This window comes from Macrobrachium rosenbergii, chromosome 31 (assembly GCF_040412425.1).
Source record: "Macrobrachium rosenbergii isolate ZJJX-2024 chromosome 31, ASM4041242v1, whole genome shotgun sequence".
In the NCBI taxonomy this organism is placed as follows: Eukaryota; Metazoa; Arthropoda; class Malacostraca; order Decapoda; family Palaemonidae; genus Macrobrachium; species Macrobrachium rosenbergii.
Genome location: NC_089771.1, coordinates 19,184,364 through 19,199,052, shown reverse-complemented (window position 1 = coordinate 19,199,052; position 14,689 = coordinate 19,184,364). Strand labels below are relative to the sequence as shown.

The window sequence follows — 14,689 nt, the reverse complement described above, 5'->3', positions numbered from 1 at the left end:
AGGAGCTACTTTTTTTTTTTTTAGAACCGTGTCTTTGTCTATTTATAGCCATCGGTTAACTTTAAAAACAATTGAGTTTCGATGATTTATGACAGAATTGCTCTTTATCGTCACAAATTGCATTGGGAGGCGACATGAATTAATCACACAGAACGTTTCTTTGTAGCCGATGGCTGCACAATGTTATACTATAGTAGGTAGTGAACGCATCCCTAGAATTTGTTTACGTTTTGACGCAGAGTTGAGCTGGGAGGCTTGCCAAAAGATTACCAATAATAGTGAATTACACTGTATTTCTATTTATTCTGTAAATTATTTGAAAATGGAGGGCGTTGGCTCCGAAGTGAGCCTTAAGATTCGAGTGAGTATGATTGAATTGACCAGGTATATGATTCGGTGCACAGCAAACTTGAACCAACTTGCTAAGTAGGCTACCGAAACCACGAATCCCTGACGAATAATAATCTAATTAGTTCCTTACAGTAGGCTTCTTATTTGGTCCCTGTCCACCGGAGGCTCGTTGTTGGACCCATCAAGTTCATTTAACGTTTATATATATGTTGCACCTGGTAGAAACGTTCAGCGTACACCATACATCCACGGCTTGCTTTTCCCATCTTCACTATGATGACTATCGGCGTATCCCACTGCTAAGAAAACGAAAACAAGCCAGGTTTTTTTTTTATTGAAGTTTATGTGCTCTGCTCTCTAGGCTCTTTAATATACTTAATTCGAAAAGTATAGGTATAGTAAAATCTATCGCAAATTTTCCCAGATATTTACTCTATAGGCCATGTTTAGAGTTCATGCCCATGTAGCTATTGTTAGCATGGCATTATTGCTATTGAGGCTGGTTTTAAGTAAGAAATTTATCTTTTTTCTGTATTTCTAAGTAATAGGCTAGTTCCGCACGAACTGCATGGAACGGTTCCGTGAATATGAGAGACATTAGGGAGCCATATGTTCAAGAAGGCATTGGCTAAGGAAATCTATTATAAAAGGAACCATATTAACCTAACGTACCCTACCTAACCTAACAGGCCTTGTTATTTAGTTGGGGGCAGAGCCCCCCTGAACCCCAGGTGAAGGAAACTCCACTTTTTGCCAAAAGTTCTTTATAAAGATGCGCGTGCACGATAGCAAAAATATGATCAGTTCTGAGGTTAATTATAGTTGAGCGACAAAAAATAACGCCAAATTCTTGATAAGCAACCAAAATACTATAGGAAAAGTCAATTTCCAAGGTAATACCGGACACGGAGCTAATACTTAGTTCTACCATTTTTTCCTCAAAAGACATGATACAGTACTTTCAGTCCTGATATAAAATGGACATTTATTGAACAATCTTGGGTCTCTAAATCTGAAGGCTGTGAAACCAATATAAGAAGTGCATCTTGGGCCAGGCAGCTTGAAACCATCTGTAGTTAGTTACTTTATGTTGGCACCATTTGGAAGTATTTTGCGCCACAAATATATTCAATACAGCTCTGATAGCTTGTGCAACTGTCTATCACAATGTATGACACGGTGTATTAAAGTATACAGTTTTTAGAGCAATATATGTAGGCTATGCCCTTATGGAAGTACCAGCCGCTGTCTTGTATTCATGAATATTCCTTAGTGTGAACTGGTAGTGGTTATTGAAACTTCATACCATCGTGGTTGATTGGGGATAAGTGGGTGGGTGGGGGAAACCCCCACTCATCCCATGAGCTGGCACTTTTTTTTCGGCCACAGTCAGGTTAAAATAACTTTCTTTGACAGGCCATCAAAATGAAACTTCTTTCATTTTTGTATCGCATTTAAAGTGTGTGTTCTTTGTTCAGGGTGGATCAGAACAAGAAAAAGTGATCAATGAAAGGCGCTAATGACTTAGGCAGATGTTTGGCTGCTTAATGTCTGTAATGGTAGGTCTACCAAGGAGCTTGCTGGCTGGTCCTCTATGCAGTGGAGAGATTTGGCAGCAGCAAAGGAATGCCAAACAATGTTTGTCAGTTCCTTTGAATAGGGCTACTCACCCTTTGATACTGTCAAATCATTTTGTCTACTTCTTACCTGACTACCCACTCTGTCTTCCTACCATCTGCTCATTCTCCTCTGTATTTAAAAATACGGCATGCCTGTGAGGGTAAGCGACCTGCCACTCTGTCGGACAGCAGTGACTCAGGTGCATATGCTGGTCTATCCTTAGGTGAGACAGTGGCCCACGTTTTTGGTTCGCCATCATCTACCAGTGCCTTAGTGATGTCTTTGCAAGAATACTGACAAACTTTTCAGTCCCTCAGTATTCAGTGATTCATCTTATGCTGCTCTTCTGCTGCTATTTCTACTAAGGAAATTATTGATTTGTAGCCTCCTGTATCTGTTGTCTTGCTCGTTGAGAAACCCTTGTGGTATTGAAACTAGCCCATACTCCAACGTTACTTGTCTTGGTATAGCACCACTTTGTTCACTCAGGTACTGTGATACAGATGTACTCTTTCTCTTAACATAATTTTCTAACTACTAGTGAGTAGTATCTAGAATGGCCATACCACAGAACCATGTATCTGCACATTGTCCTTCATGTACTGTATATAGTAAACCTGCTTATGTAAAATTAAGAGTTGACTGGTAGGGGCATACAAAGTATTAAGTATATACTGTAATTTTTTATTCACATTTTTCCACTCATCTGTTGCAGCTTATTGAGATAACATTAATAGTTGTGATATTGATTATACATTTGAGAAAAGCTGTATTTTTCAAAATACAAAAATTATTCAGATTAGGAGCTTTCAATCATAATTGTTTTCGCTTATGATGTCCGGTCACAGTATAGTGATGCACCATAGATAGCTCTGGTATTGTAAGTTAGGTCGGTTCCTCTTGTGAGTGCTCCTCACAAGAGAAGATGAAGAAATTTTTCAGGAATTGATGACCTCCCTAGTTAACACCATACCTTTTTGAGATAGTGTAATAAGTAGAACAAAAGACATTTATTTTTAGAATGTAGACATTTAATTTTCAAAGTTTCAGATATTCAGTAATCACAGTCATTAAGAGGTTTAAAGCAAGAAATTTTTTCTCTATTTATCATGGAAGATGGCAGTTTCTTCAAAATATACTATGGTATTTTACTGACTGCTGGTTGCTCAAGTTTTTGTAGATTATCATTTTGGTTTCTTTTTTACTAATACAAAAAACTTTCCTTTTTCAGTCTGCAATTAAGGCAAAGTTGGTGGAACTTGGGACATATGTAGGTATGTATTGTATAGAAATTGGAACTTTGTCACCATTGAATTTGCAAAGCTGGCTTAAATTGATTGAAAAATTATACATGTGTAATATGTTTAGCTAGATCTGAACTGGAAAATAGAGTAGTATCCAGAGTTCTTTTTTGTATATCAAGACTGATTTTTTATCAAAGGCTGTCTCCAGTAATATTTTTTTGTTTCCTAGATGAAGAACTACCAGACTACATAATGGTTTTAGTAGCGAATAAAAAGACAAAGGACCAGATGGATGATGATTTGAGTTTATTCTTAGGACACAATACAGAACGTTTTACTTCGTGGCTTCATCATGTGTTACAGAAATTGAATGCAGCTGCCTTATTACAGGGTGTGTATATTTTCTTTTTTGTTCATGAGACTTACCTGCCAGATATATATATAGCTGTATTCTCCGGCTGGTCCGACAGAATTCAAATTTTACGCACACACAGCAGGTCGTCAGGAGGTTAGTACCCTATTCCCGCCGCTGGGAGTAAGCGGGTATCAGAACCATTCCCATTTTCTATTCAGATTTTTCTGTCGCCGGACTGTCAACACCTGCTGTCAGTTCCTCCGCCTTTTTGATTTCGGGAAATTTGTTGTCACTTTTAATTTTTTGTTTTTTTGCATTCGACTGGATCTAGACTTGGCATACGCCTTGTGGACTGCTTTTGATTTTGCTTTTGACTTTTCTTATAATTAAGATGTCTTACCTCTAGCTATCGAGTCTGTAGCCAGGTGAATGTAAGGTGAGGCTATCGAAGACTTTGATAGTTCCTCACTCTTTTATGTATATATGTAAGGGTGTTCAATGCTCTATGATAATCGGTAATGAATGTGTGATTGTCTGAGGGTGAGTGGAAGAAATATGAAGCCTATATGCTTAAATTGGAGCGTGATAGGCTGAGGAAATCTTCCTCCTAGAGTGCATCCTTAGTTGGACAGTCTGGGGTTTTCTCCGACTAGTAACCCTGTAATAAATTTATTACTAACCTGTAGTTTGTTGCTGCAGAAGGTAATTCCCTGGCTCGTATGGAGTCAATGCCTTGAAACTAAAGTGAATGCAATTCAAACGCATAGTGTTAGTGCTAGTGCCCCTAGTGTTGTGGAGGGGCGCAGATCGCCCTATAATGCCTCTAGGCCTGGACCTCTGTCGAACTCCCAGGACCAGGGAGGGGGCATGTCGAAGTCGCATGAGGGTTGGGGGGCTTCCCACCGATCTGGCGTCCCTTCGCAGGTCCTGATGACGCTACCCAGGCTGCCAGGGATCGTGCTCAGGCACGATCCTGAAGGATTGCTTCTCGTCCTCCGACACGTCCTCCCGCCTGGGGTTGGAGCTCTCGGTTGACTCGCCCTCTTAAGAGAAGCTTAGAGGGAGAGGACGCCACGCCCTCTTCCCAGACGTTTGTACTCTTCCCCGAAAGTTGCGTGGATATTCCTCTGCAGAAGAGAATAAAGTGTTTTTCGAATGATCACTCTACTGTCCCCCTGTCGCTAAGGCAAGGGCTAGAGCTTCTTCCCTGTGGAAGGAAGTATAATGCCTCGCCCCCTTCTCCTTCTCTCTCAGGTTCAGCCCTTCTCCCCGAGAGAGTGGCTTCTCAACGCGTAAGATTTTGTTGTTTGCAACAACAGCTGGATGCTCATGAACCTTTTCAAGATTCTGTATCTGCCTGTTAAGAGGTACAGACTTTTCACCTTCGCCTCCCGCTTCCGAACGATACAGAGCGCCTGTCGCCTAGAGAGAGTGTTTAGTGGCTTCCCTATTCGCCTTCCCGAAGTTGAGGTGTTGGCCTTTTCTCTTGTCTCGCGCCAGGAGCGCGTCTTGCTGCCGTCGTGGCGCTTCTCACGCCACGCTTCCTCACCTTGAGCGCCGGGCGCTTGGCCATGACGCCACACGCTGTTACTCTCTTCTAGTACTTGCCACGAGCCTCGCGTCACGCCATGACGCTCCAAGCCAGCGCTTCGCCAGAGATAGCTTCAAGTCTTGTGTTGACACCGCTCCAGTTGTTTATCATGTCGCACAACCACCCGCTTCAACATCTGATGTCCTTCTTAATTTAGCCAGTACTTGCTTCGGCAGTAGCCTACATATACCAATTGAACGATACAGAAGATTAGCATGGCTCTTCGCGCAAGGATGACACGCTTAATCGTGAAGCGTTCACATTTTTATGTTTACTATACGTACTCTAGTTGATTTTACTTCTTCGTTCGCGGGAGTTCCCGCCACGATCGCTAATCGGAACTACTTTCACCACTCACTCAAGACCCACCAGCGCGGAAGAACATCCTCTTTCGTCACAGCCTTTTGTATGAAGAGAAACTTTTCGTCTTCTTCCTCTGATTATCAGACTCTGGTTTTTTCTTAAGGATCTGTTTCCGAGACTTTTCGACCGCCGGCTCCTCTCCACCTTTCGCAGTTGTCTTTGTCTTAAGGGGAGCGTTTGACGAAAAAAATCGGAAATAAAATTTTCTGGGATATTTTTATATATAATCATACATATCCTGACTATCTTCTCAGAAAGTTTTATTTAAAAAGTTCGCCACAAAGTTAGAAGTTATAAACAAAACAGTAACCTATCATAGTCAAATCATTTTTCATATAATGTAATGATATTGTCAGTATATCGGTGGTAATTTCCTTTTTAGCTATGAAATAATATCTAATGCGATCTATGGCAACCCTGTGGACATAGTACGCATCAGCGAAAAGACAGAATGCCGCAGGGCAGTCAGTGGCAGTCAGTCAGTAGCTGCTCAGAGCTTGACTAAGTAAAACGCGTCACTGGCCAACCTCAGCCGTGTTTTGACACTCGCTTCATTTAGCTTCATTTAGCGAAGTTATATTACTTGCAGGTCTATTTTTTGGCTTTCATTATGTCATAAAACATCAACTGTAACGGCAAGCAAATAAATACACAGAGAAGCAAAAAATATCGCTTTTCTCAAAACTAAAGTTATCGACATTCAAACTGCATCTCCTTCATAACGCTTGTCGATCTCAGATACAAAAAGTAACGAAAGCTAAATGTTTGCATAACAAAGGGGCTTCCATGGGAAGCAACACGAGACCCGCACCACGAGAGAGTTTTTTTCCGAAGGAATGTCACTTCCAAGAGAGGGTAGCAAGTGACTCCCTTCATCTCCAGACTCCCTTTGCAACCAGGCTTCATTTTTGCACAAGCCTGGAAAGAGTGAGGGGCAGACGTTTGGTCCCTCCTACTGTTAGGAGAGAGGTTACTTGATTCCCTTCCTGTCTCCTCTTTTGTTTTTGTTTCCCAACTGCCTTCCTGTCAAACAGAAAATTGTTTGACCTGCTCGAACAGATGTTCGAGCGGAGAGCAGTGGAACAGATCTTGGACTCGGTGTTCCGGGATTTTACTACAGATGGTTTCTGTCCCTGAAACTTTCCAGTAGGCTGAGACCCGTCTTGGGCGCCAACAGGTCGAACAACTTGGTCCGGAAGGAAAGTTCAAGATGGAGACCTCGCAGCCAATACTAGGAGCCCTTTCATCCCGGGATTGATGGTATCTTTGGATCTCCAAGATACTTATCTTCACGCCCCAATTCATCCACGTTCGTTGAAGTTTCAGGTTGTCTTGGGGGACTAGACGTACCAGTTCAGGCTCTCTGCTTTGGACTCTGCACAACGGCCATACCATCGTTGACAACACCGCGCTCGTCCATCAGCTGAAGTTAAGCAACGTTGGGTCTGGTCAGTACTTGGATGGTTGACCGCCTGGGAACACCAGATGCTGTTGGCGCCACATTTTGCCCGAGGGTGTTTACACGCCTCATGAAAAACGCTGCGATGCAGTTGCATCTGTCGCATCGCCAGGATCTCACCCTACTTGACGATTGGTTGATTCGGAGCGCTGGCCGGCGAAAGGTATCTGGAGGACCTTTCAGTTGACTTCTGTAACTCGTGAAGTCCCTGGGACTTCTGGTCTGTGGAGAAGTCGCAGCTGATCCCCACTGTCCATTGTGTCTCGGGAATTCAGATCTATTCAGCGGCTTTTATAGCTGCCTCCGTCGCAAGAACGGCAACTTCTATGTACGAAAAAGTTTCGGCCTTCTTGGAAAAGGAAACATGCTAGAAGGAAGGAATGAGTCTGCTGGGGACCATTTCCTCGCTGGAGAAGTTTGTTTCTGGGAGTCTGCATCTCAGGCCTCTTCAGTTCTCTTTTGTTGAGAACTGACAAAGCAAGGAAGACTTGAAAGAGGAATTGGAATCTTCCTTATATATAAAGAGGATCTGTGGTGGTGGCTCGATCCAAACGGAATTGCAGAAAGGGATCTCCCTCAAGCTTCTGAACCCCAACCTAGTGTTGTTTTTCCCAGGGTCGCCAACAGGTTGGGGGCAACACTAGAGGGAGAGGAAGTGTTAGGAACCTGGAGAGGAACAGTGTCCTGGCACATCGTCTTCAAAGATTTATGCCATCTTTTAGCTCGCCAATTCTTCCGAGGTCCAAGTTTGCAATCGTGGTAGTTCTAGCAAACTCGGACAATACTACTTGTTCCCTGTTCAGCCTTGCAAGAGAGATTATTCTTTGAGCCTATGCTCGCAACATTTCGATTCTCGCAAGTTTTATTGCAGGGGTCGAAAATGTTCGAGCAGGACTGCTCTGTTGGCGCCATCAACTCTGCCGGAGAATGGACCCTTCATCAGGAGGTTTGCCAAGATTTTTGGAAATTTTGGGGTCGCCATCTTGGATATTTTCACGACCTCAAGAACAGCGTAGCTCCCTCTATAAAGCTCATCTGTACTCTACCCTGGTAGTTATGCGAGTAGTTGCTCTTCCCTGGGATTTGGACGGAATAGATACGACCATTTTTCCCCGTTCTAAATTCTGGGAGAAGTCATACGCAAGTTCGCTGACCTCACAAGGGACAGTATGGACTCTCATCCCCACGTTTTGGCCTTTCAACCACTGGTTCTCGGGTTTCTCTTCTGGTTGGTAGACGTTCCGAGGACCCTTCTTCCTGAAGCAGACCTGCTCATACAAACCCTCTTCACGAGATATCTTTGAATCTCCCCGCTCTGAACCTGACTGCTTTCAGACCATCGAAACTTGGTCAGGCGCTTAGAGGGGTTTTTCTGGCCAGGCACGGGCCATCGCTAGAGCCAAGAAGTTCTTCATCTAAAGGATATATCTAGCGAAGTGAGCAACCTTCAAAGGTTGGTGTAGAAAGAAGGGCTTTTCCTCTTCCTCTATCACTGTGAGCCAGGTTGCGGATTTTTCTCCTTTACTTAAGAGAAAACTGGATATAGCAGTTCCGACTATCAAGTGTTATCGGAGCATGCTTTCGATTGTATTCAGACACAGAGGATTAGCTTTTGTCTGACAATAAGGACCTCCACGATCTTACAGGCTTTTTCCAGGACGTCCAGGTTCCTCAGCTGATTTCCCCTGCTTGGAACTTGGATCGTAATGCTCAAGTTTTTGATGTTTATCCTTTTGAGCCTCTCCACTCTGCATCTCTTAAGGATGTTACTCGAACGGCATTCCTCGCGTTTAAGAGAGTGAGAGTAGTTCGAAGGGTCATGTAGAGTATGAACACAATGCTGTCTATTCTTTAAGCCCTAAGTTCTTGGCTAAGAATGATAGGTCTTCTAACCCTTAGCCTAGACACTTTGAAATTAAAGGTTTAGCAGACCTTATTGGACCCAGGAACCTGAGGAGTTCTATGTCAGTTAGAGCTCTCAAGTACTACCTTAAAAGAACACAGGACACTCGTGGTCCATTGGATGTTTTATGGTGTTCTGTGAGGACAACCAGTTAAACCTATGTCGAAGAATGCACTGGCATTCTTCATTAGGGACGCAAATCTGTGGACGCACACTCTGTTGTGACGACTCAACTTCAAGTTGTTGAGAGTTAACGCTCACGGTGAGTGAGGGCAGTTGCTACCTCCATGGCGTTCAAGAAAAATATGGTACTCAGTGACATTTTTAGTGCCACATTTTGCGAAGTCAATTCACCGTTTGCCTCACACTCTTGGCAAGATGTTTTAGTAGCATACCAATTGCTTTTACGCTGGGACCATACATTGCTGCTTCAGCAACCTTGGGGACAGGGGTAACTCTGATCCTATCCCCTTTAATTGTTTTTGGTTGTTGGGTCGACTACTGGGAGGCAGTCTTCCCAATCCTTTGCAAACTAACGCTTTAGGTGTTGGTTAGTGGTTAGTAATGCTCTTTTTGTCCTCTTTGTATGGGCTATGATCTAGTCACATTGTGGTCACGCTCATTGACAGATCATCTAGAAGTCGCCAGCTATATAGGTCACTACCTGCTGGGGTCTCTAGTAAAGCAGAAGCAGACTAGAGTGATTGTAACCACTCAAGTCGCTATCAGATAAGGAACCAAAATAATTTTACCAATAATTGGTTTTTTCCTAATTCTTGGCTGTCTCTACCCCCTCCAAAGGTGGTATTCAGCTATATATATATCTGGCAGGTAAGTCTCACAGTGCAAAGATATTTTAATGATAAAATAAAAGTTTGTTTCCATACTTACCTGGCAGATATATATATTACTGTTGTCCTCCTCCTCCCCCTCAGGAGACAGTGGCATTAGAAAATCTGAATAGAAAATGGGAATGGTTCCTGATACCGCCTCCCAGCTGCGGGGAATGGGTACTAACCACCTGACCCGGCCACTCGCGTGTGCCGCCAAATTTGAAATTCTGTCGGACTTCGGAATACAGCTATATATATCTGCCAGGTAAGTATGAACAAACTTTATTTTATCATTAAAATATCATGTTTCTGTATACTGTGATACGTATGATATATACCATATATACTTGATTGTATGTTTAGGTAAATGCTTGATTCTGTAATTAATATAAGTTTAAACATATAAATAATCATCTGTTATCGTAATCATAGTTGCATTGAATTAATCATTTGTTATCTTAATCATAGTTTCATTGTTTTTCATTTTTGCTCCAAGGTGAGTAAAATATTTTTTTAGGCAAATGAATCTTTGGATATACCACTTAATTGTTTGTCTTCTTAATCATAGTGACCACACCACAGCCTGAGGAAGGCAAGAAAAAAGATACCGAAGAAGAAAAGAAGAAAATGAAAGAAGATGAAAAGAAGAGGGAGAAAGATGAAGCCAAAAAAAGAGAAAAGGCTGAGGAAATGAAAAAAGTCAAAGATGAGGAGAAGAAAAAGAGTAAAGAAAAAGATAAGTTGGAAAAGAAAAAGAAACTTGACAGGAAGGAAAAGAACTTGAAGGTAGAAACTAATGATGAGGATGTTGCAGAAAAAGCAAAGAAGTTAAAAGACAAGGAAGGAAAAGAAAAAGTTAAAAGTGGTGCTGATGAAGATGAAGGGGACTCTGCTAGTGCTGTAGTGGATGGCCCTCAGGTTGCTACAAAGAAAATTAAACCTTTAGTGAGGGCAAAAGTATCTTCAGCTGACATTTTTAGAGCAGAAGCAGGTGATGATGGAAAAGAGGAAGAGGAGGATGTAGTTGATGATATGCTGGAACTCAGACCTGAAGTCGGTAAGTGTGCTGTTTCATTTTTCTTGGTAGAATAATCCTACAAAGTACACAAACCTTTGTCTTATGATAGGAGTTTTGTTCAACATGGGCTGGTGCATTCATTGAAGGGTCTTAACAAGATGAACATACAGTATTGCTACATTTTTTTATTTACTCACATTGAACCCAATTTTATAATGTTGTATAACTATTAGATACTGTGTGGTACAGTGCTTAATTTGTATGTTACTTACAGACGAACTTGGTCTAGAACTAGCAGAGGAAGATTCTGCCCCCAAGAAGACCAAATCAGAACAAAGGAAGAAGATTGTTGCACCAAGAACCAGTAGTAGCAAAGATGATTCAGAGGTGGAACCAAGGCTTGAATCCAAGGCAAAGAAATCAAAACATGGCTCTCCTGCAACACGTACATCTGCTAAGGAAAGGCTTGGCCGTGTTGTTCCTTCAAAGTCTGATCAGCCAAAAGATAAGGTGAGCCCTTTTGGAGAGTAAGCACATTGCTTTAATGAAAGTATAAATTCAGAAATGCAGAAATATGCATAAGGAAATGTTTCCTGTAAAAAAATTGATTTATGTAAGTGCTATTTAGTTCTTAGCAAATGGGCTAAATTGCCATATGAAGAGTGTTTCTCTTTGCTTGAAAACTTGGCAACTATACCCTCTCTTCTAGCTATTCACACAGCTGAAAAAATATATCAAAAAGTATTTTTATATATGTAACTTACCAAATAATTACATAGCTTTTAGTTTCTACTTTACGTGGCAGCTCAGAATTCGCGGTAGCGCTTTTTTGTTTTGGGTGTAGGTATACTGCCCCACCCACTTTTGGGGGGAGGATAGGTACAACACAGCTAAAGAGCTCAATTCGTTTCTGCCGGTCAATGACTGAACTTTTGGTCATTGGCAGCTATGAATTTTTTGGTTTTCACCAGATGGTTGCTGATATTCTTCATTTGGTGAAGTACTTTGTGCTTTTTGGTAGTGTGCTACTGTTAATTAGCTTAGTTAATTCAGGATTCTTTATTGTGACTTTCCCAACTTTGACTAATTTTGATTGGACTAATCATGTCAGAGTCTAGCCTGTCTAGCATCAAGCACTGTAGTAGAGACTGTAAGACTAGGTTGAATTCAGCCAAGTAAGACAATCACGCTGTGTGTAGTTCGTGTAGGGAGCAAGTTTGCTCGCCGGAACTTTGCTGTGATGATTGTAAGGACTGGGATAAGGGGAAGTGGAAGATACTGCATGCATATTAGAGAAGTTACAGCGTGACAGACTTAGAAAAGCTACTGCCAGGGCTGAAGCGAAGGCTTCTTAGTCAGGTTTTGTCTCCGGGGGTTGATGTGGCTGATTTACCTGTACCTGCAATACCTGTGACTGCTTTTTCCCCTATCTCAAGTCGTCCAACTTTTCCTGTAACTCCGATCCCTGGCTCTCATTCCTCTGAACCCAGTGCCATTGCCAGCCTAGAAGCACATATTGATAAGAAATTTGATGTATTAGTGAACACCGTTTCCCAGATTGGGAACTCAGTGCGTGTCCTCATGGCCAGATTTAACAGTGTCAGGTGCAGTGTCATTGGAGGGGGTGGCTACTCATCCCACCGATGCTCCTAGACTAAGATCCTGCTAAACTCCCCTTGCTCACCTGAGAGTAAGCAAACTAGCAGTCCAAGGGAGGTCGGTGAGGTTTGCCCACGAGTAGTTGCTGCCTCATCCGAGCCTGTTGTCCATTTATCCCAGGACTTGGAGGATCGCTGTTGGAAAGGCATCCGCGTAGACTTGCATGCGTTATCTTCCAGAGACTTGGACTCTAATGGGGCTCAAAAGCATAGTTGGTGCTTTGCTCAACTGTCGAGACCATTGAAAAGGTCTGGCGCCTTGATGGAAGATGTTCCCCCGGCTCTTAAGTGAGCGTTGGAAAGGGCTAGTAGCCCCCTTTCCTCTTGTAGTTTCTGGGAGTCTCCTCAAGCTTCTCGCTCCCTTTCTGTGTCCACCGAACACCACAAAGTGTCCAAGAAAGTGTTAGTTAGTCCAGTGTATGGACATAAAGTGTCCGAGCGCCCAGAGTCCAAAAATTTAGTGCCTGAGCGCCTGGGAGGTGATTTTTTTGTGTCTGAGCACCCATCGTTTGAGTGATAAGTGTCTGAACACCATTCTTGTGATCTTCCAGTGTCCAAGCACCACTCATATGAGCGACTATTGTCCGTGCTTCCAGCTTGTGGGTGCCCAGTGTCTGAGTGCCCCGAGAATGATTGTGTGTTATTTGAGCATTCAGTACATGGACATCAAGTGTCCGAACATCCATTATATGAGCGCCCATCCTATGGGCGCCCAGTGTCAGAGTTGCAGACATCTGACCCTTTACTGTCTATTAGAGGTTGATTTTAGTGAACCTGTTGTGTCCTGTCGGTCCAACGCCACAGGTGGGGACTCTCTGTTCTTGACATATCTAGTGCTCTTCCTCATGTGGTTGAGGATCCATCCTTAGCTCCTATTCAGCGCCATTTGGATAGTATCTTGAGCCTGTTACAGAAACCAGCTGCAGCGACTCAGGTTCCTGCGGATCCTCCGATGTCCCCGATTTCCTCAGAGGAGGAACCTGTGAGTGATGACGCTTCCACGTCAAACTGTTTGGCTCTTTTGCGGTTCTTCTTGGTGTGCTACCTGGACTTCTTCTCTCCAGCTGTCCCATCCTCTCCAGGTTTGTATTTGTGATGCGACAACCGACGGGTGAGCTGCAGAAAAGGTCAACCTAAGACCTGCTCACTCAATCTGCCAAGAGGACTAGGATCCTTGTACGTCCTCCTTCTGCTTCTGTTCCTTCTACTAGGACTTCTTCGTTGGCTCAGCAGCCCTTTCGAGGATGCAGAGGTTGCTTCCAGTCCCATCCAAGAGCCAACTTGCATCCAGTATGACCCAGCAAAAAGCCTTCCAACAAATCCATCCCTTGCAAATGAGTTACCTGTCCTCCGTGTCCCGGTGGGAGCAAGGCTCCTTCATTTTTGGAGCAGGTGGGAGACAAGGAGAGTAGATCCATGGGTGCTACAAGTCTTAAAGGAGGGGCGGAGGGCTATGAGACCCCCTCAGGGAGAAACCTAAATCTAGTAACCTCTTCCATCAGGTTGACAGCCTACTTTTGTAGGCTCAGGGATGTTTACGGCTGTCTTGAGAACAGTTTAGACAATTGCTCAAAAGCAGGCAGTGGAGGAAGTTGAGGACACAAAGCACAGAGGATTTTGTGCCTCTTTATCAAAGTTCCTAAATCATCTGGGGATGGGACCTGTCCTGGACAACAAGCTCTGAACTTTTTATTCAAACTCTCGGCACGAAGTTCAAGATGGAAATGGATCACTTGGTTCTGTCAGCCATCCATCAGGGAGACTGGATGGTGATGATAGATATGCAGAACGCATACTTCCACATTCCAGTTCACCAGGACTACGGAAAGTATCGGAGATTTGTGTTTCAGGACGGTATCTTCCAGTTTCGGTCCTGTGCTTCGCTCTCCACGGCCCCTCAAATTTTTACCTGTGTTCTGCTCCATTAGCTGAAGTGGTTACACCTCATAGGGATAAATGTGTCTTTGTGCCTGGATGATTGGCTCGTACTCTCCCCCTCAGAAGCCAAATTATGGAGGACCTTCAGAAGACTCTTTCAGCTTGCACAAGATTTAGGATTACTGATAAACTTCAAGAGAGTCTCAGTTAGTCCCCACACAGTTGATTCTATATTTGGGGATAGTGATAGATTCTCCTTCTTTTAGGGCTTTTCTGTAGCAACAAGGGATTCTCAGTTGCATCTCAGGTTAAAATTAATTTTGCCTGTCCTGCTCAGCCAGTGCTTGGATGAGCCTTTTAGGAACACTGTCTTCAGTAGAGAAGTTTGTTCCTGTGGCCAGGTTACACATCAGACC

At 43.2% G+C, this 14,689-nt stretch overlaps 1 protein-coding gene and 1 non-coding gene across 2 annotated transcripts in view; both read left to right on the top strand.

Annotated features, from left to right (window-relative positions):
- Nucleotides 1–202: 202 nt before the first annotated feature.
- Nab2 (Nuclear polyadenosine RNA-binding 2) overlaps nucleotides 203–14,689 on the top strand; it is a 60,013-nt gene continuing 45,526 nt past the window's right edge. Inside the window, 5 exon segments of the mRNA XM_067132330.1 lie at nucleotides 203–361; nucleotides 3,203–3,245; nucleotides 3,445–3,606; nucleotides 10,288–10,776; nucleotides 11,012–11,247. Of these exon segments, the coding sequence (XP_066988431.1) occupies nucleotides 323–361; nucleotides 3,203–3,245; nucleotides 3,445–3,606; nucleotides 10,288–10,776; nucleotides 11,012–11,247 (969 nt within the window). The 5' untranslated portion in view covers nucleotides 203–322.
- Nucleotides 5,328–5,429, top strand: LOC136855548 (U6 spliceosomal RNA). The gene has a single exon (XR_010858064.1). It is a non-coding gene; the product is annotated as a U6 spliceosomal RNA (small nuclear RNA).